This window comes from Sphaeramia orbicularis, chromosome 4, assembly GCF_902148855.1.
Source record: "Sphaeramia orbicularis chromosome 4, fSphaOr1.1, whole genome shotgun sequence".
In the NCBI taxonomy this organism is placed as follows: Eukaryota; Metazoa; Chordata; class Actinopteri; order Kurtiformes; family Apogonidae; genus Sphaeramia; species Sphaeramia orbicularis.
Genome location: NC_043960.1, coordinates 31,840,676 through 31,862,307, shown reverse-complemented (window position 1 = coordinate 31,862,307; position 21,632 = coordinate 31,840,676). Strand labels below are relative to the sequence as shown.

At 39.3% G+C, this 21,632-nt stretch overlaps 1 protein-coding gene across 2 annotated transcripts; it reads left to right on the top strand.

The window, feature by feature from the left end:
• Positions 1-12,413: 12,413 nt before the first annotated feature.
• atp1b1a (ATPase Na+/K+ transporting subunit beta 1a) lies at positions 12,414-21,625 on the top strand. 2 transcript variants are annotated; one of them, XM_030133139.1, is made up of 6 exons: positions 12,414-12,676; positions 16,236-16,364; positions 17,892-18,051; positions 18,597-18,777; positions 19,399-19,482; positions 20,802-21,625. In XM_030133139.1, the coding sequence occupies exons 1-6, from the start codon at positions 12,583-12,585 to the stop codon at positions 21,057-21,059; spliced, it is 906 nt and encodes a 301-aa protein (XP_029988999.1). In that variant the 5' UTR covers positions 12,414-12,582; the 3' UTR covers positions 21,060-21,625. The 2 variants fall into 2 exon arrangements, with proteins under 2 accessions (XP_029988999.1, XP_029988998.1); XM_030133138.1 differs by having other exon boundaries at positions 12,415-12,676; positions 17,892-18,047; positions 18,593-18,777.
• The last annotated feature ends 7 nt before the right edge of the window (positions 21,626-21,632 follow it).

The window sequence follows — 21,632 nt, the reverse complement described above, 5'->3', positions numbered from 1 at the left end:
TGCAAAAAAAAAACAAAAAACTTTTTTTCCTAACAGATAACAATTGATTTCCACTCAAATATGTTAGTGCAGATCAGGTTGATCTAGAACAGTACAGTTACAGTAATGGTCTGAATGTCAGTGTATTATTATGGGATGGTGCATAAGTGTCCACTGTGTTGGCTGATATGGAACCAAAACAACAAAACCCATGAATATACAAGAGAACAGCTGGAGAAGAACTGTCCACTGGAGTGACCACTGTGCATGAAAGGGTTAAAGTTTCCTATGAATCAAAGATGTCATAGGTAAAAAGGTGTGTCGCAGGACTCTAACATGATAAAAGACAAATTCAAGTTTTACAGGGTTTTCTGTGTTGTCATTTTTTTTTTTTATAGTAGGGAAATTTGGTCCCTATGTTTGACCTATTTTACCCATCCTAATACACACATCACCTCGCATTAACATTAGTGCATTTGGAGCTGCCATTTAAGGCCTTTAGAACTAACTTTCCATTTCCATCAGCACCTCAGTCAAAGGCACTGACACTAGAAGTAATCTATATGTACCTGATTTTTATGGCGGGGGAAAATAGACGACCTTGAGGAATCCATGTGGCATGGAGAGAATAGGCTAACTCGAACCCGGTCTAACTGCAAGGCAGAGGTGCTAACCACTCTGCTGACTGTACATGTAGGAAATTTAGAGTGTTCTGGATGAATATGTAATGTAGAATGTGACTTAAATCATTTTTAAGTTTGCATGGTTGCAGTCTGACACCATACCTACACACCAAAATGACTTGGCTTGGTTTAGAATCAAAACTAGTGTGTTAGATTTAGGAAAAGATGATGGCTTGGGTCAAAACATTATTTTTCACACCATTGCTATGCTGGTGAATTGTGGTCAGTGTTATGTAACTGGAAGCACGTCATGAAAAAGAGCCTATCAACATCAAAATGAGATAAGAACTTATTTATTTACCAGTGCTTGTTCTTTTTAATCCCTCTACCTCAATGAGAAAACTGATAATAAATACTGCTGAAAAATAATGATTTTTTTTCCTGATATGACAATCATATTCAAGTGATTTCATTTTGTGTTATGAAGTGTAATTTAGGCAAGGCAAGGCAAGTTTATTTGTATAGCACATTTCAGCAGCAAGGCAATTCAAGGTGCTTCACACAGGACATTGAAATACAACGACAGGGAAAAAGAAACACATTTAAAACATTATAAAAGAAACATGTAAAAGGTGATTAAAAACAGCCAGTAAGAAAACAACACATACAATCCAAAAATATTAAAACACACACATATTAAAGTAAGAGTTGCAGTGCAGAGTTTTGAAAGAGAATTAAAAAATAATAATAATAACTAGAAGCACTCGGAGAGCGCAGACCTCCGCCAAGGCTGATCAGTGGGCCCCCCCGTGGGCCCCCCCGCCCCCGAATACCACCAAAATTTAATCATTTCTTCCTTATCCCATTTCCAACAAACCCTGAAAATTTCATCCAAATCTGTCCATAACTTTTTGAGTTATGTTGCACACTAACGGACAGACAAACAAACAAACAAACAAACAAACCCTGGCAAAAACATAACCTCCTTGGCGGAGGTAATTAGAAAGTCAAAAGCCTTTTAGTCAAAGGCAGCAGTGAACAGGTGAGTCTTTAACCTGGACTTAAAAGAACTCAGACTCTCAGCAGACCTGATATTTTCTGGTAGTTTGTTCCAGATATACGGAGCATAGAAACTGAACACTGATTCTCTGTGTTTAGTCCTCCATGTTTAGTCTTTAGCAAAAAGATTTTCATTTTTACTGTAAATGTGTGTTGGTTTCACATATCAGGGTTCTGTCTCCTTGAGTACTAATAATCAGTATCATCCCTGAGGAGCTGTATGAGTAAAGCAGTGTTCTATGTAGGGTTTGCTGTGGCACATACCACTGTTCCACGCTCAGCTGTGGCAAGTTGTGTTTGTTCAGTCCCTCCTTTACGATGTGTGACTGGAATCAGCAGTGATTGGTTTGTACACAGTGTGAACACTCAGTAAGTTCTGCTTATTCACCTGTGTCAGTGCATTGAGGGGCAGGGCTGCACTCAAGAGGGGGGGCTGGCCCATAAAAGCAAAGGTCAGACAAAGGTCAAACAGACCCTCAAAGGTCACGGTCCATGTGATGCTCAGGCAGTTTAAAAACAGCAAAGGATGTGCAGACCCTTCCAGGAAAAACCCTTGTAAATAAGGAAGAAAAACATTCACTTTTCTTTGAGCTTGGTGACATTTCACAGAATTCAAACCCTCACAACATTTTTTAGAAAAATAACTGAAGTGAATTAGCAGCAACTGGGGCAATAACTGATATGTTTTATTACCTTAAAACTAAAAAAATACATTAAAAATATGTGAGGAGTGAAATGAAGCAGTGAAATACTGAGAATCCTCTGCTACTGATATGACAGCATTCTTATGTCTTTTAAGGTCATTTATTGATCGTCAGTAGTAAAAAAAAAAAAAAAAAAGATAGGTAAACAGTATAGAGGTCATTTAGTAAAATAAAAGACTAGAACCATTAAATATGAAAGAAATTAACATGAAATACTGAAACACTAAAAGCTACAGGTGAAAAATGGTGAAGTAAAATAATTATCCATATTATGACATACTGTGCAGCACCATATTAGAGCCATTTTAGTTAAAAAAACAAACAAACAAACAAACAAACAAAAGGACAACAAAAGAAAAGAAAATGATAGCAGGTAATTTAAAAAAATATTTTAAATTGTTAACTTACAATAAAAAATCTTGGATGTTCTCTGTGATTTAAATCATACATTTGGAAGGAGAATGTGAAATAAGAAAAAAACGTTTTCACAGATTAAAGTCATAAATTCATGAGAAAAACAAATCTCAGAAATTCTGTAAGACTGAAAATATAACCTTATTTAACAAATCCTTCACTATTTTAAACCCATTTTGATATTTTTCCATCAGTTACCTCCTTGCCCTGGCTCCTAAAAAAAAGTCATTTATGCCCCTAATTGGCCGTCGTGATCTTATGATATTCAAAAGTCAAAATCATTATTCTTGTGTGATGACATTCTCAAGAGGGCAGAAGAGGAAGACACAATGTTTCAATTTGTTTGTTGGTGGCCTGTTTGTTTTTATATTTTCTCAGTATCTGTGGTTACAGACTGACATTTACTCCAGACTCCTGCAGGATCAGGATGTAAATAGCTTTCATTCATCATTGTTTTCAAGGTGAAAATATCAGTAGAAGTGTTTAACATTAAATTCACATTACATCTTTAGAACTTTAGATCTTGGCTTTGAGCCTTGACCTTTGGGAACCCCTTCTCTAGAGACACAAATGTCTTAAGTTTTGTCTGCTGCTGATTCAGGTTACAGGCAAACAATGAGTAAAGGCAGATTTTCAATATTAGCAATTATTCTAACATAATCAAATGATTCAAGTGTCAACTGGTATCTTCATTAAGAGAAAACTAAAACAAGGAGGTAAAACAAGAGTCACAGAACAAATAAGTCAATGAATAATGGAAATAGAAAACAGAGATAGATAATTTAATAGATTTGGCTGATTAATAATTTTGGGTAGATGGATCACATCAGGAAATGGAATTACTGATTTACAGGGAAAATAAGAACACAAGAAATACCAAAATTACATGTTCCCAATTTACTTTTTAAAATGTTCAACAATGAAGGTTTAGTTTAAGTATTTATTACATTGACGCAAAAGTTCAATATTTATCCAGTCTGAAATAAAGTTAATGTATTTAATTTGCATTTCATTATAATATTGGCCTTTAAAATCCACAACTGACTGACCTGCATTGAAAGAAAAACATAGAAAAATAGAAATAAAACAGGAAAAGATAACTACTTGTAGATTTTCTCAAGTAATGAATAGGTCACATGTAAAAGTTATACTGCTCCCAAGTAAGAGAACAGATTTTCTCTATCTTCGTACAAGTCATAATGTCTCTTACCCAGTTTGAGTGGGAAGGAACAGATTCCTAAGTACGAAAGCCAACACATTTGTTTTTACTTTTGCTAGAACTAAACCTGGCAGTTGAAAGATTTGACTTGATTTGGTTGTGCAGCGTTTCTTTAATACTTTGAAAAACAGATGGCCAAAACTTGAAGAAAGAACATAAATAGTATATATGAAGGGAGGACACAGAGGCATTTAAAGTACATCAGGGTATTTTTGATATTATTTGGTTTTAGAATCCTTTTAACTTAAACAGCAAAAATGCATTTCAAACAAAAAATGCTGTATTCGATTACACATTAAGAATCCCATGTGTCATCTGTAAACCTAGAGTCTAAGTCCAGTTCCAGCCACAGATGAGGGGCTTTGCAGTTCTGAAATAAGGTCGAGAAGGTCGGACATAATAAAAGACATCGACAGGACTGATCGGAGGTTTATGGAGCTTTCTATGGTCATCATTCTGGGTGAGCGTCACACGTGAACACTGCTTTGAACAGGAAGCTATCATTTTCACCAAGGTGTCATGCAAGGAGCAGTGAATGTAGTGACATTAAGATTTACTGCACATCCCCCCCTTTACAGACTCAGATCCCATTCCACCTGCTTCTCTCATGTCTGTTTCCATTTTTTTTTCAAAGTCAAAAGCCATTGTGGTGAAAAGCAGAACAGGAAAGAATGCTGTAAATCAGCTTGAAGGAGGTGGATAGTTATAAAATCCTGACTGCTGATTTATACTTTATTGTTATATTTTTAAGTCCGGTAGAAAAAAGTTGACGTCTGAATGACTTCATCAGGTGTATCTTTGTATTTTATTATAGTTCATCCCATTTGCCTTGTCCTCTCTGCAAGATTTGCTCTGTTATATGTCCTGTTTTCAGGGGAAAAACCGCTTTTGAAAAGAATCTCTAAGGGACAATGCAACATATATCACATTTAATGTATTGCAAGAGTGCTCAAATCACAGCCCTCAGGCCTGGTTGGGGTGACACTGGAATACTGATTATCACAATGGGAACATATTCAAATTAACACAATCAAATGTAACCAAAGCGGAAGATAATGGATGAATGGATGGATGTAACCAAAGCATTTACAACTAAAATGCAGTTTCACCTATTAAATGGTCTAAAATATAGAGATTATATTTTATATATACCTTGCATAAGTTCTTGTGCTAAAATTATAAGTCACTTATAGACTATGGGGATTTAAAGCTGATAGTTTTAGCTTCATTGGGTAGAAATCCCTTAATTACTTTATTGAGCTTATTGTAACTTGTGGTCTGAGAGGACAGGAGACTTCTACTTCTACTCTTTGCCTGTGTTTTCAGGATGCAGAAAATCTACCATGTGGTCAATCACAGACAGGTAGGAGGGTTTAATATGTGACTGACAGTTACTAGTAATTGCAAGTAATTAATTAATTGATTAGTAATTACTAATCACTGGTCATTCAACCTGAACTGTATGAATTGCTCTACTTCATGGCTCAGTGTGGAAGTTTGGAAAAGTGGCTTCAGTTCTCAATAAACAGTATGAAACAACATCAGTTCTTCTAGATTTATATTTAGACTTTTGATTTGGACCAAGAGGAGAGAGCTGCTGGGGGTGGCAGTGACCTTAAAGCAGTGTTTCTCAATGCCCCCAGGGGGTGTTGGGACACCGTGGGGGGCGTTTGGAAGGAGAAAGCTGAGAAGGGGGTGCTGAGACCGGAATGGGGGCATTAGTCTGTATAAATATCAATATCAAGCTGCGTGTTATGTCAATGGTGAATTTCTGTGCCCCCCCTGAATGCTGGGCCCCATGAATTTGTCATGTTTACCCCCGCCCCCCCTTAATGGCGCCCTAGGCAACATATATAAGCTCGATCAGACACCCCCCCCAACAATTAGTTATGGAGTGCTATAACCCCCCCCCCCCGTTGTTTTTTTTTTTTTTTTCCGGTGGGACGTTAGGAGGGTGATGATAATGTAAAGGGGCGTTTGCTCAGAAAGGTTGAGAAACACTGCCTGAAAGATAGGAGGATCAACTTGTGACTGAAAACTTGCAAGTTCAATTCCCTGGACCAGCGGAGAAATTATAGGATGATGTGCCCATGAGCAAGACCCTTAACCCACCCCCTTCTTGGTTTTGACAGTTTGCAGTACAGTGTGTGTAATGTGTTAATGTGTTCTTCCATGTTCCGCTAGTGATGGGTTAAAGGCAAAGGTTCAGTTCAGTCCGTCTCCGCCCCTCCCTCACCCCCCATACCACCTCTATTCTTGTACACAGTCTCGTAACCTCCTGCCTTGACTACTGTAACTCCCTCCTATTCGGTCTCTGACCAAAAGTCCCTCCATAAGCTGCAACTGGTCCACAATTCTGCCGCCCGTATTATCACCAAAACCCCCTCCTACCACCACATCACCCCTATCCTCCAGGAACTACACTGGCTCCCAATCAAACAGAGAATTGATTTCAAACTCCTCCTGTACACATTTAAATCCATCCACAATCTCGCTCCTCAGTACCTGTCAGACCTCCTCCATGTCACCACTCCAGTCCGTTCCCTCAGGTCCTCCTCCTCTATCCACCTCACCATGCCCCCTGTCTGCCTCAGCACCATGGGAGGTCGAGCCTTCAGCCGCTCTGCTCCTCAGCTCTGGAACTTCCTCCCACCATCCATCCGTAACTGTGATTCTCTCCCCACATTCAAATCCAGACTCTAAACTCGCCTTTTCAGAATAGCCTACCCCTCATAAGCTCTACTCTCCATTCTATAACTTCATTTCTATATATAGTAATTATTTGTTTTAATCTGTTTATTTCCTTGTATTTTATGGATTGTTTGTTTTAGCTTGTTGTACAATGTCCTTGGGTGTCTTGAAAGGCACTAAATAAAATGTATTATTATTATTATTAGTTTCCATGTGGTCTGCATGTCCACACAGACTACATCCTGGACCCTGAAATGCTCTCATATCATAAAAGTAGAACTTTGAAGCAGGTTTCCTCCAGCTGCAGGGAAATAGAACCTAGGAATAATACAGTGCAAACACTATTAAACAATCGTAACTACAAAATAGCAATAATAATTTAAAAAAATATATATATAATAATAATAACCATTAACTTTGCAGATCCATTTTGTCAGTACCAGAATCTGACACAAGACCTTTTCTCCATATTCCAGCTTCTATTTACTCTGTGTTTTGTCTTGTTACATCTTGTACTTAGTGCTTCATCACTTCCCACCTCAGTCCCTGGCTAAAAGGAAGCTGAGTGTCCCTGCATCATTATTTTTATTTATTTATTTTTTTAATTCTGAACCTTCGAATAATGACATTATCACTTACTTTGTTACATTTCTTATATTAACAACAAGGAAAACTTCTTATAGATTAGTAAGGTAAGTTCACTTTAAGAATAAATAAAAAGATAAATAAACAAGCTGGACTGGTCTTAGATGATGACCTCCAGAGTTATTGGGTTTGGTGAAGAGTTCATTACTTCGCGTCCATTCTCCGTCTCTCCCTGTCATACTGTGTCTACTCAGTCCGTGGAAGACTGTTATGAACTGAGGTGTTTGCTCAGTGTCTGTGCGTCTCTACCACGCTGTCGAAAAGCTGGTCCAGGAGGCCATCGTCCAGGAGGCCCGCTGCATAGACACTCTATTGTTGATGAGCTCAAGTCCGGCTCACTCGCTGCATACCAGATTCAATCCTCAACCTATCTCAGAATGCTGCACCTCCTGGTAATCTTGGCAAACCCTTGATCTATGTAAACAGTGGGCTGCTATGTTATCACGGCAGAATCAATAGTCCCACAAAGGAGTGCATTGCATTGTTTACTTTTAATGGTGTAAGAGGAGGAGGAGGAGGAGGAGGAGGAGGAGGAGGAGGAGGAGGAGTGGACTGCAGCTGTTTTACTCCTCATTTGAACAGAATTAGAGATAATGCAGATGAAGTAAACACATTGTAATCTACTCTGTGCTGATCTGCATCACAAAATGCTGTAATAAAAAAAAAAAAAATCTGGATTATATCATTTTAGTTGATCTTACATTTTAGATCTGTCTCCTCATCTCCTAAACATGACATCTGAAACTTTCCGTCTTCTGTAAAACTACTTTGCTGTTATTGATGAGGACTAAGGCAACCCTTTTGAGATGTTGTGAATGTGCTGGGCTGAAAAAAATCAATACTGTGACCCTTCTATGACCGATGTCATTTATTATTAATGAAAACGGTCTTAAGTGCTGTTTTTGTCTCATTCTGTTCATAGAAAGTAACATAATTACTAATACCGAATGTTCTTTTTCTTTAGGAAGTGAAATAGGGCAGATACAGTTTTGGGTTTTTTGTCCAGTTTCCTCTATGAAACTCTGAAGCATATTTGCTCGTGAATTGTGTAATAAACAGGGTCAGCAGTAAGCAGATGCCCCACGCCCCATCAGGGAGTAAACCACTTTTCTCAGCAAGTGTTGTCATCATTTTCTGACTCGAGATGACTAAGTGACACCACAATCGATTGCTAGTGTTATAACTGTAATTCTCACGCTAATTACCACAAGTAGATGTTTTGTTGACTTAACAAAATAATGAGCAATATCTGTGGGCCAACCCTGATTATCAGAAATGATGCCACTGAAATGAACAAACTGCATTACATCTATAATATGATTACACTGAACATAATTTCTGTGACACTGGGTTGCAGATGTCATAAAGCTTATAAGGCAAGATGTGTTTAATCCAGCTTTGGTTGTCAATATTTTATGAGCAGTGGCTAACAAAATAAATATTACACTGGACAGAAAAGCAGAATATTATGTTAAAGGCAGCGTAGCTTAAACATACAGTATATCTCATTTGTTCTTCTGTGTTCACTTTCCTCAGTGCAGTTTGTATGTGCTTTCATCCCTTTGTCAAATTCAATACACACTAGTTAATAATTCCCCTTTTTTCAGCTCTGTTGTGATTAACTTCTACTTGCCATTTTCACTTTAATGGTTCTTGTCTCTTCACCCAAGCTGCCCAATCCTAAAGACAGTTTTGCAGCCCACAGTAAAGTTTATGTGGCTGGACAAACACAATTGCATTTCTAACTCAAGAAGAGTTTGTGAAAGTACGAGATCTTGATGTTCTTGTAACACGTGTACTTATCACATTAAAGCCAGTATCCAACACTAACCTACACTAACACTACGTATGTTTGTTTAGCTGTTGAGAGAAAATAAATGAGAGCCTGTTAACTCCAACAAAAACACTGATTCTGTCTCATTTATAAAGTATTTAAATGTGTATATTGCTGTACTGATGAGAAGAAATGTATATGTATTTACCTCAACTATATGCATTTATTATACTCATGTATTTAACATGCATATATGTTTTCAGTAATGTGAAGTTATGATTATACATAGACTGATTAAAGTAAAAAAGCATCAGAATTTGGTGTCAATGGAGGTTGAAAGCTACTGTTAGACTTCTCAAATGGAACTACTGGCTTTGAGGGAAAATACAGCTCAATACATACAAAAGGCTCCCACTTATTATTATTATTATTTTTTTTACATTTAGTTTAATATTCAATTCCACACTTATTGGGTTTGTTTCAGTGGTTCAGATGTCAACAGGACTCTGTGTCTCCGCAAAATGATTGGTTTACATATTCAACAACAACATTGAGAGGAAGTGGCTGTAAAAGTGTGAGGAATGTTTAAAATGTGCATAATTACAGGATGGAAGAACTGTGACGTCACACATCGATTTCTGTTGAAAAGCCAGTAGTCTGCAATCTGACTGTCACCATATTGGCTTTTTGGTTCCAGATGTGACCATATTTTGATTTAAAAAAAAAAAAAAAAGGGCAGAACAAAAGGGTCAGAGGTGAGCTAATGCTAAACACTAGCTTACGGACTTGGTAACAGTAAACTTCATGAGGCATTTAGTCTTATCAGTGGAACTTAATCACAAGTACAGTGGAGGTGTCTGTTGAGGAAAATGGGAAAATGTATTGTATTAAATAAACTAAAAACTCCTAAAGTCCAACTGGGTAGATGAGCAACACATCATCCAACATCCAAGCTTTCTATTTGACCTGAGATCTAATGAATGGAATAAGAATGTGGAGATAGAGTGACAGATCACTTACTAGAGGGTCCAAATAACATGACTTATTTTTTAAAGAGAAGTTCGGTGTAACCAGCACCAACCAGCATGGGCCTTTCTGTGTGGATTTTGCATGTTCTCCCTGTGCCTATGTGGGTTCTCCCTGGGTACTCTGGCTTGTGAATGTGAGAGTAAGTGGTTGTCCATCTGTATATGTTAGCCCTGTGACAAACTGGTGATACATCCAGGGTGTACTCCACTTTATATATTGGTTATATTGGCTTATGTACAATAGATTTATAAATCTTCCACTAGAAAGAACCTGAAAAGTGAATACAGTGTAATGTACAGACAGTGTTTTGAAGTAGATCTGAGACAAAATTCCATTTGAGTAAAACCCATTCTCTTATTTATTCTCGTAATTTCACATTTTGACCCAAGGCTGTATCTTGGAAAATACAGCCAGAGGTGCTACCATGGATTTGGGGTCCCATGAAAAAACATATTACTTTAGGCCCCTCCACTTCAATGTTGCAAACCATGCACACCTTAAAAATAAAACACAGTGCAGGGATGGATCACTATTCTCCTTACAAGAGATTTTATGATTTCATGCCAGACTGATTAGAAAGGAGCCATCTTTTACATTTGAATTTATTTTAATTTCACAGTATTTTTTTTTAAAAAATTGATATAGAAATACAACTAAAATATAGTTTTACTTTTTGGACATAACTAAATATTTCTTCCTCATCATCTGTATTGCTGTTCAGTTGTCCCTCTACTTCCACACTTCTCTGCGGCATAACACTGTCACCTACACATGGGGGAGGCTGACTTAATTGTGTTATTTTTTGCCTAAAACAAAACTGATGAAAAGAAACAAATATGTTTATTAGTACTTTATAAAACAAATATTCTTTATTAGTGAGAGGTTCATAATCTTTAAAAAAGAAATAATAATAATAATTAAAAAAAAAAAAGAAAAGACTACACGTGGTGGTGCAGCAGATCCCACTGTTACCTCACAGCAAGAAGGTCCTAGGCTCAATTCCAACCAGGAACCTTTCTGTGGAGGTGTGAATGTGAGAGTGATTTGTTGTTTGTCTCTATGTGTCAGCCCTGCAATGAACTGGAGACTCATCCCGGGTGTACCCCGCCTTCACCCATAGGTAGCTGGGATAAGCTCCAGTACCCCCCCACGACCCTAGTGAGGATAAAGTGGGTTCAGAATGAATGAAAAGACTAAAGTTCTTCTGTTTTCTAGGGCCCCTGTCACTCATGGGCCCTTAGAATGATCATCACTTATTCCCTTATGGCCCCCTGATTACAGCCAACCAGCAGTTCTGACTTAATTTTGGTTTATCAAAGACTCAAACTTTCACTACTTTACTCATACTTATTTTGGGATTAGTTATTTTGTTCCTGTAGGTGCTTAAGTACATGTGGGCTTAGATCCAGAAACCAGCTGTTGCACTGAGCTTCTCAGTACAGCTGTGGAAGGGGCCACTACAGTCACTTTGTCCAACAGCGCACTAGAGCACAGGTGTCAAACATTGGGCCTGTAGGCCAAAACAAGTCCACCACTGAGTCTAATCCAGCCCATGGGTTGAATTTGGGAAGTGCAAAAATAACAAAGAAGACACTGATAGTCAAGAGTGTCACTGAGTCTTGGCGAAATGTTTTGATCATAAAGTTAAATACTATATTTTTCAGTTCCAGATTCTTGTTTCTAAATGTTTTGCGCCTTTGTAGATGCACTGTAATCTCTAAGTGCTAATGTGCATGTAGAAATGATGAACTGAGGCATAATATTGTTAAAACTTCTCTTTTACCTTTCTCCACTAAAACAAAGACACTAATTCGGAGTTGCCATTATTTATAGGTTCTTGAGCTGTTATTGCACTGGTCCTACCTACTTGTTGTGTATGTGGCCCCTGAACTAAAATGAGTTTGACCCCCCTGTACAGGAGTCACTCTGTCCAACACTGGACTAGAATAATAATTAGAAATGTTTTATGACAGTATTTTTCCCAAATGAGAGGCATTAGTTTCACATTTCATCTCACCGGTCCATCGGCGTGAAGGATGTAGGATGTGGCCCTCAGCGGTTGCCATGGAGCCGGCATCATTTAAAACGTCTGCGGCGGCTGGAGGACGTTTCCAGTCGGCCCCACGATCAGTCTCTGTACGTTCATGCGTGTTGCTTGCGTGTAACAAACCCCCCCTTCGTGTTTTCTCTTACGCAAAACGCAGCGGCAGATTGTGATTTGCCACCCTCAGCCCTCCCTCTTCGGATGGTAACTTATTAGGCGAGTTTGCAGGCGGAGCCGGTTTCCCTGAGAGATAAATTGTGTGCCGTACAATTGGCGGAGTCGGGTACGAAACTGTCCTTTTGCGTTTCCTGTAAAGGACAGATAACAGGCAGGCTAAAACTACCCGAAGCACACCGCTGAAACATATTAACAGAACCAGGGGACATTTCCAGGGAGTTAATATGTCGGCAAATAAGGACAGTGACGGCGGGTGGAAAACATTTCTGTGGAATTCAGAGAAGAAGGAGTTTCTAGGACGAACAGGGGGCAGTTGGTGTAAGTATCCCATTCTTTATTTTAGCCACTAAACTATTAAGCTAGCTGATGTTGGTGAGCGGCGTTTGAGTGACAGTCAGACTGTAGGAAAGTGGCGGTGATCAATGGAGATTTTTTTTTTCTTAATTTATTTATCTTTTTCGCCATTTCCTGGCTTCCAGACAGCACCTGTTAGAGCACACCGTGTCTGACATGCTGCGTCGTGACTCGGGCTTTCAATGGAGGCTGTGTGTTGAAAGTATCTGATCTGGTAAATCAAAACCAACTCGTTTGGAAAGCCAGGAACCGGATGATGAAATAGAGAAAGGGTGCGGGAACGTGCCACAGGTCATAGAAAGACAGAATCAGGGTCAATTACGAAAAGAAAATCGATTAACTGGCTCGAAAAAACGCGCTGATCCTCAACGTGTATTTGTGCTTTGACAGTTTAAGGGCAGTTCACGTGATTCAGATAGTTAGCATTTACGGATATGACAGTGTAATAGAACATGACTGCTGTGTGTACAGAGCATATGGAGCCATTCATTAATAAACGTCCTTTATGAAAAGGTCATGTTGAAGGACAGACAGTGGAGGGCCACGACTTTTAACTAAACCAAATGGTGAAAGTTGGGTTGGGTTATGTGTCCTGCTTTTACACCTCATGTTCCTCCTGCCAATGAGAGTGAAAGAGGGGACAGAGGACATTTTATTCCTTCCGTTTGCGGGCTGTTGTCGCTCATCTTTGGCTCCTGTAGAAGACGGGCCCGGTAGGGGTCGGTGGAGCCCCCCCCCCCCCCCCCCCACTTTCACTTAAACGCAACACTAACGGCTCCAACTAATCGTTTTACATCTGTTTCAATACTTTAAGACTCGGCTGCTCGGCTAATACGGTCCACATTTGATAGGATAACTAAGCCCCGTTTATTATATAGCACCCGTTAAACCCGTTAAACCCTGTTAGCAACTATAAATGCCATTTTTGTACGTGAACAGACGGGTTCGGATCGGTAACGCGGTGCTGTGGAGCAGATCACGACTCACATGTCTCAAGGGCCGCCCCTCTCTCTCCATCGATGTTTTTTTTTTTTTTTTCGGAGACATTACACGGCATGTTTAGACCGAGCATTCTCTTTAAAAAGATGAAAATGAAGCTGAAATAAACAGTTTTATTTCGGTGTAACGTTAAGAAATCACAGTAATGTGGTGCCACGGTCAGAGCTCGTGCGTGGAAGTCAATTGAGAGTTTATAGCGAACTTAAAAGTCACTTCCGCAACACGTAAAGGAATAAACCACCAGACGTTTAAAATGTAGTAAGATTAGGGATATTGGAGTTACTGTAGAGTTGTTTTGGCGGTTACAGTTACGATGTCGCACAAACAGTAAATGAGCACATTGGCACTAAATGCAACAGGTCTGCCCTCCTCACCGACTCACTTCAGAAAACATGTATTAATCCGCCTGTTTTGACGTGCTCTGGGTGAGATCTACTTTTTCATCTTTTAGACGTCGTGTCTACTGTGTGACATGGGAAGGGTAGGAAATGATGAGTGTCAGCGTGACTTGAGCGCTCCTCTCTGTTTCGTAGCGTGTTCGTGTCATATCAGACAGCTGAATGTGTCAGGAAAAAGCACAAACACATCTGAGAAAACGTAGAGTTGTGTACTGGAAAAAAACCCAACAGCGTGGAGTCAGTTTTAGCTGCAGATCCATCAGTGTGGTGTGAATGTGGGGTGACGGTCCCTTCACAACACGCTGCAGTAGTCTGGTGGTGGGGGAGGTGCTCTCCATTCAGACTCTGCCTTTCAACACCACTAGGACAGTTTCTGGGCTATTTACATTTCTGGCTGCCAAACTGTGTTACGTACCCATCACCCACAAGCACTCACAAAAACATGATCTGCTGCCCTTCCCAGAAATGGACGTTTATAATTATTGTGCTGCTTAGACACCCACTGGGCTCTTATTCTGATTCCAGAACAGAAAAAAATAAACTCCCTAAAAAAGACTGAAATGAGTAGGCATAAGAGCACAGAAGAAAGAGTTGCACACCCTGGTAGAACTCTGCATGTGTAGACACGCCTTTTCATGTGCATCCATTTGTTTTGCAAATTCTCTTCAGGTACACAACAGGTGCTGACTCAGTTTGGACTACTGAGATGGTCCATTCTTAACAAAAGACACCCTGCACGTTAATTATTCTGATATTTAGTCATGTATGAGCTTGACTTCCACTGCCTGTTGGGGCACTCGGTCTCAACAGGTGCATCACTGAGCAATCCTGCTATGGTTGCAGACATGCTCATTAGAAAATAGCTCACCGCGCATGTACATTGGTAGCAGGTGTTAAGACAAGCTACAGCCATGTTGTAACATATGAAAGGCCAAAATACAGCTTAAAAATTTGGAAATCCAAGTAGATTTTCAGACTTCTGAGTTTCAGCTGTGCATGTAAGGGAATCTATCATACATGCACACGCTACACTGCAGCATCTGAGCGTCAAGTAAAAGGGATGTAACAAGTGACAGAAACACTGTAAACTCATTGTATCAGAATAACGCATGGCGTGAAAAGGCAGGCCCACTGAGCCCACATTCTGCAGCATGTGGTGTTATGATAAGAGCATTGTGTTGAACCTGTAATCAGCCTGCCAAACTGGTTTTGCTGTGGTTGATTTGGACTTGTAACTGCTTGGGGAATACTCTGTGGGAAGGTGTTGTGACAAAACAAATACTCTGCATCAAGAATGGCAACACTGAAGACAATCTTAGAGAGTGATGTTGTCTGTGAGTGTTCAAGAAGCAGAACTAATTTATCATATAATGTCAGCAGCATGCATGGAGATGATGGAAAACCTTTGACGGGATTTGATATAAAACACACTTATACACCTATATAGGTAGCTAAAGAGAAAAGTTGTGTGTCGTGATCAGTTATAAAGCTCACGTTCAATACTCAGTCTTAGTTTATGAATCCAAACCTTGGTTATTCTTCTGAGTCACATTTTTGTCAAAACTAAAAAAACTGAAAAAACAAACAAACAAACAAAAAAGCAAGAACATTTGAGCTGATGTGACAGTGATTAACTCTAGTCAATAACATTCATAACATGAAAAAAAAATTAACTGCTGGTTTTCTTGGCTGAAACAAGGCAAACAGTGCTAACACACAGCTTCAAGAGCATGTATTGAGCCAGAATAAGTGGATCCTTTAATTCAGTTAAGTAAAGAAAAGGGCCATTGCTTCTACTATGTCTAACTGGTTGTAAGTGGCATTAACAGCGGGGGAAGGGTCTGTGCAAGCGGTGGCTGTGGTGACTGGAATGACTACTGACTCACCCTGTTCTACTGGAACTGTGGCCCTCCTGCTGTTGCATAATTGAAGTAAATGTTAAATTAGGCAAAAGAAGGAATTACTATTGTTCTAAAATGGCTTCCATAATAAAGGAAGAAAGGGATCATACTGTGTGGTAGTGGTTTGTGGATTTAAGAGATTTTTTTTCCCACTCTCTTTCTGATGTAAACTTAAAAAAAAAAGGCTTTGACTATTCTAACTAAATGAACTTTGTCCTCCCACAGTTAAAATCTTCTTGTTCTACGTGATTTTCTATGGATGCTTGGCTGGAATTTTCATTGGGACCATTCAGGCAATGATGCTCACATTAAGCAACTACAAACCAACCTATCAGGACAGAGTTGCTCCCCCAGGTAAGTACATTCAACATGTCGTTAGACATTTCTTTTTATGTGGTTGATTTAGTACTTCTCTGTTAAAGTTTGGATGTGTGTTTCATGTGATTTGGCTCGCTATGTGAACCCCTTTGTGGCTATATTTACAATGAAGTGTGTGTGTGTGTGTGTATATATTTAAAAATCATAGATAATATTACTTTGGTTTTTGATTCATATTTGCTGTAACGGTTTTGTTATAACAGTGTTTAATGCAGCAGTAGGAGCCCAGTGAGTTTTGGACCGGGCTGTGTAACTCTACTCAGGGCTGTTTGTTGGCTAAGTCTCTGTGGTGATATTAAAAGTGACTGTTGGGGTGTGCCTTTAAGCTGCTACTCTATCTGAAGTCTGTCTGACCTTAGATAGGTTCAGCCATTTTGTCCTTCACTCCTCTCAGCCAGTCAATGCCTTCGCCCTCAGGGTACAGGGGAAACTGTTGTAGCTTACAGTTTACAACACTCATTGTGACTGGAGCCATTCATGTGTGCTATGATCACGTCAGACCCAACATGTTAACATATGTGTGTACACCAGGCTCTGTTTACAGCTCATACTTCCAAAAATGATCAAGTTTGTCTCAGTTGATTGGCCCCTAAGCTTGTTTTGCCTGAGAAAATTCTCTCTGTAATCTGTAATCTTCAGAGAAAACACTCTACACACTGTGGCTGCCACATTAGGAGTGTTTAAAATTTTCCGTCAAACTCGGGAGAAGGTGCAGATTCATGCGTCGTATTGTGCCAGTACATGTTTGCAGAGCACATGCTGTAGCCTTGGAGGTATTTTTAGCAACCATTGTAGATGACTGGCTTCATATATCAGTCTTTGACCACAGTGGACAATCAAAGACATGCCCAGCAAAAGCGGAAAACAAACGAGTAGCTGATTCAAAGTGAGTTTCCAGTAGTGGCATGATAAAGGAAGCAGAGAGTAGTTAGATTTTTTTTTTTTTTCAGAGCTCAGCCCGCCTCTCACTCTGGGGCTAAAAGTTTCCATTGTGAGAGAGACACACGTGAGACTGGATGGGTGGGGGCAGGGGATCGGTGAACTTTCACAAGCTCTGCTCTCAAATTCAAATGTTAGTTCTCCGTCACTGTTGCACACAACAGCCTGAATGCTGCCTGAGCGGTAATTCCACAGTGCAGCCATCAAAGATTTAATAAATATTGTCATGTTGCCTCTGACTCTTCATACCCATCTGATTCCCTTAACGCCACGCCTCACTGAGGCCTCGTGCACAAGGTCTGTGGAAAATTACAGCTATAAAGAGCTGACAGAGACCGTCTAAGGAAATCCCCAAGACCCCACAGTGTGTGCTGTCCTAAGACAATAGATCCAAGACTCTCTCTGGGCATTACAATAAGAGCCTGTTAGATGTATATTGTAGCTTTTGCCTGAAATGTTTATCAAAATAAATTTACATTTTTTTCACAAACTACTCACTTTTTTGTTTTCCTGCCCACAGTCCTTAATTTGTCCCTTTCATTTATCACTTCTTTTTTTTTTCAGGTCTATCACACACACCACGATCAGACAAATCAGAAATAGTTTTCAGTATGAATGATGACTCTACATATGCCAAATACCTTGAGTCCATGAAGAAATTGCTTGCGCTGTATGAGACCAGCCTCCAGACCGATGACAGGAATTTTGAAGACTGTGGAGGTACGTGTAAGGCGATCATATTAGCACTAGTCATATTCTCTGATTAGAAACTACATTTTCATCAGACAGTATGAACAATGATTATTTGGGAAAAACTGCTTAAAACACAATGAATAAAAAAACTTTTAATGACAAGCAAGATGTTACAGATAATGAGGAGCTATAATAAATGGTGCTGATAGGATATTTAACCAACTATCAATATACTTCATTCCAATACTGGAGGTATTTTTTTTAATCTTTAAAGCGGAATTACAAGCTATAATGAATGATTAGTTTAAGTTTGATGTTAAGTGATCTGCATTTATTCACTTATTTAGATATTACTCTGAATTTGAAATCCTTATCAGTAGTTATCCATTTAGTGCAGAATTTTTTTGGCAGATCTATTCCTCTTTCAGACTGTTGTTGTTATACTGGACTATTGGTCAAACTCTAATTGGTGTCCCTTTGGTGGTTTCCTCCTTAGAACTAGAAAGTTTATACATGATTTATAGGATTGACTAATACCTAAAGGTCTAATGATTGCTTTTTTCCCTTTGCAGCCAGTCCTCAGACATATGTGGAACGTGGACCACTGGAGAGTAATCAAGGAAAGAGGAAAGCTTGTCGCTTCGACAGGACCTGGCTGGGGGACTGTTCAGGGCTAGATGATCCCAATTTTGGCTTCAAGGACGGAAAACCTTGCCTTCTTGTCAAGCTCAACAGGATTGTCAACTTCAGACCAAAGGTAATATCACAGCACACATACTATATCAGTCACGCTGGTAAAAGAAAATGGGTTTATAATTTGGCATTTGTGCTGATAGAAGTTAAAAAGGAACATCAAGTTCACAATTTAAAGATATTGATCAATATTTGTGACAAAGTGACAGTTTCACTTTATATGTCATCCAGTTACATCAGAATCTGCACACTGGTAAATGGCATAATCACAAAACGAACTATTGTGTAAACGGATAATGATTTCAGACACAGGCATGGAGTGAAAAGTCAACTGTTAGCTAATATTACCTTCTCTAAACATCCACTACAATCCACTGATCCATTAAAATAACACAAGCTCTGCTCACAAATGTACAAACAAACGCAAAAGGAAAAAACATGCTGAAGAACAGAGTCTATTAGTGCACATTTGGTCTTAAATATCAGCCTGGCACTATGTCTTTTGAGGTGATTTGCAGTATTCACCTCTTTACCTGAAATGTAAAAAGAGTTTCATTTTATATCATCAGTGCTGTTGCACTTAGTCAAACCGCATTTAGTTTCAGCCTTGATCTCCTGCTGCTGCAACGAGACATAACATTTAACCACCTTCTCATTGATTGGTCTGGGTTTTTTTTTCTTTAAGGCTCCCTCTGGCAATTCTTCTCTCCCAGATGCTCTGCAGGGCAAAGTTCAACCCAACCTGATTCCCATTTTCTGCAAAAATAAGGTATGGAGTAAGAATTTATCAGTAAATGTTAGAGATGCACCAATTATGAAACTCCTATGGTTTAAAGATAGACTGTTGAAAAGATGTGACATCACTAAGATAATCCTTACCGACACGGTGAAATGGAATACTTCACCAATCACAAAATCTGGCTTTCCTGTGTCACTTTTTAATCACAACTACAGTGGAGCAGTCTGCCATGAACAAAAATGTTTTATTCAATGTATAATCCACATTTCAGCACAAAACACAAGCTACTTGGTAGAATACTGAACTGGACTTGGCACTATTGAAACAGAACTGAATGGAGTGAGAGCAGTCGAGTCAGATTCTGTAGTTGAGCTGTTCTGTCATCATGAAGCCTTTAGCACAACGGTGAATGGTGGTGAAGTTGGATTCCTGACTCAGAAAGTCAGAGGGACGCTTCAGACGTAGTTGTGTCTCATTAAATCAGTCATACACACAGGGTCTGTCAACTTCCACCTGTTGACAGATCACTAGTGTTTCTATTTACAATAAAACGTCGCTGGATCTGAACAGAAAAACGATAATGATTGTCATCTTTATGAGGCAACAAAGCTAATTAATGCAAATTTATATTATTATTATTAATATTTCCCTGTGTGGAGTACACTGCGGCGACACCTCCTAGGTGTACCCCACCTTCACCCATAGGTAGGCGGGCTCTCCTCCGGCACCCCCATAACCCTCATAAGGAGTAAGCGATTCAGTAAATGCATGGATTATTTATATGCTGTTGCCCATAAAGTTGGAATAATGTTGTTTTCAGACACATTACTCTTTTTATTCCTACTTATACCCATCAGTAATCCCCTCTGACCAGGTGATTACATACTGAGTCCCAGTTACACTTTATCTATGAAGAGTACATTTTCATAACAAGAGGTAAAAATGTTTATTCCAACAGTATATTATTATACTGATTTGCTTGGGACAAAAAAATTATGATTTAAATTGTGAACAAATAGTGATTTTACATACAGATAGTTATTAATATTGATAGTCATCATTACTGATAAGAAAATTGTTTACCATGATAACATTTTGTACTTTGGGTTGAACTGGAGTTACGTTTGGGTTTTCTAGTTGTATCTACACTAGAGTGCCATCAGTGTGGATACAGTGTCATTCCTGAAATTAGAGGTAAATGAAGTGCAGCATAAACGTCTGTGGCTACCACTAGATAAATGTCATGTCTTTTTCTCTAAAAGGTAGACAGATTGGTGCATCTCATGTAGATAATTAGAACATTATTATTAGTACTTGTCATGTGTCTAATGGGGTCAATGTCATTGCAGAGGGAGGAGGATGCAGGCAAGATCGGAGAGATCAAGTACTTTGGCTTCAACGGCGGCTTTCCTCTTCAGTACTACCCATACTACGGCAAGCTGCTGCACCCCCAGTACCTGCAGCCCTTGGTGGCCATTCAGTTTACCAACCTCACGATGGCTCAGGAGCTGCGCATCGAGTGCAAAGCATTCGGAGCAAACATTAACTACAGCGAGAAAGACCGTTACCAAGGACGTTTTGATGTTAAGATCACAGTCAACTCATGACCTCAGCCATGATAAGCACTCTCATTTTAAAAACAAAATAAATGTAGAGAAATAAAAAAAGAGTTCAGATAAAACACCACTAGTCTTTGAACATTCACGATATACAGGACCTACACTTAATCTGTGTGCTTTACACTAGCTTTTCTGTGTTTGTCGAGGGTTAGAATGTAAAATACAAGAGTAGCAATAGCAAATATTTATTCTACTGTACATGAAAATATTCCTTGAGCCATGGGATGTTGTTCATCTATTACTGTAAACCTGCAATTCCACTACTGACGTGTAGCGAGCTGTGTTTCTGTCCCCCAAGTATTTCATCCTAATGTGGTTTCTATATATTTTTGGAGTGTCCAGTGCTGTAGTCTAGCCATGTTGTAATCTCTTTTGTCTTATGTCAGCTTTAGTGGTCCAAGGTGTGTGCGTGTGCACTTGTGTCTGTGTGCAGGCGTGTTACTTTATGTGAGTGTGTGGAGTGTGCGTTAATGTGCTCCAACTAACTGAAATACTAGCATGGTACTCTGAACCTTTAAGGCCCATGTATGAGTAAATAACTGCGCTCCATGGACTCTTTTT

Coding starts and splice junctions, on each gene's coding strand:
- atp1b1a (XM_030133139.1), top strand. CDS start 12,583: ATGTCGGCAAATAAGGACAGTGACGGCGGGTGGAAAACATTTCTGTGG. Junction 18,778..19,398: donor TTGTCAACTTCAGACCAAAG/GTAATATCACAG, acceptor TTTTTCTTTAAG/GCTCCCTCTGGCAATTCTTC. Junction 19,483..20,801: donor CCATTTTCTGCAAAAATAAG/GTATGGAGTAAG, acceptor ATGTCATTGCAG/AGGGAGGAGGATGCAGGCAA.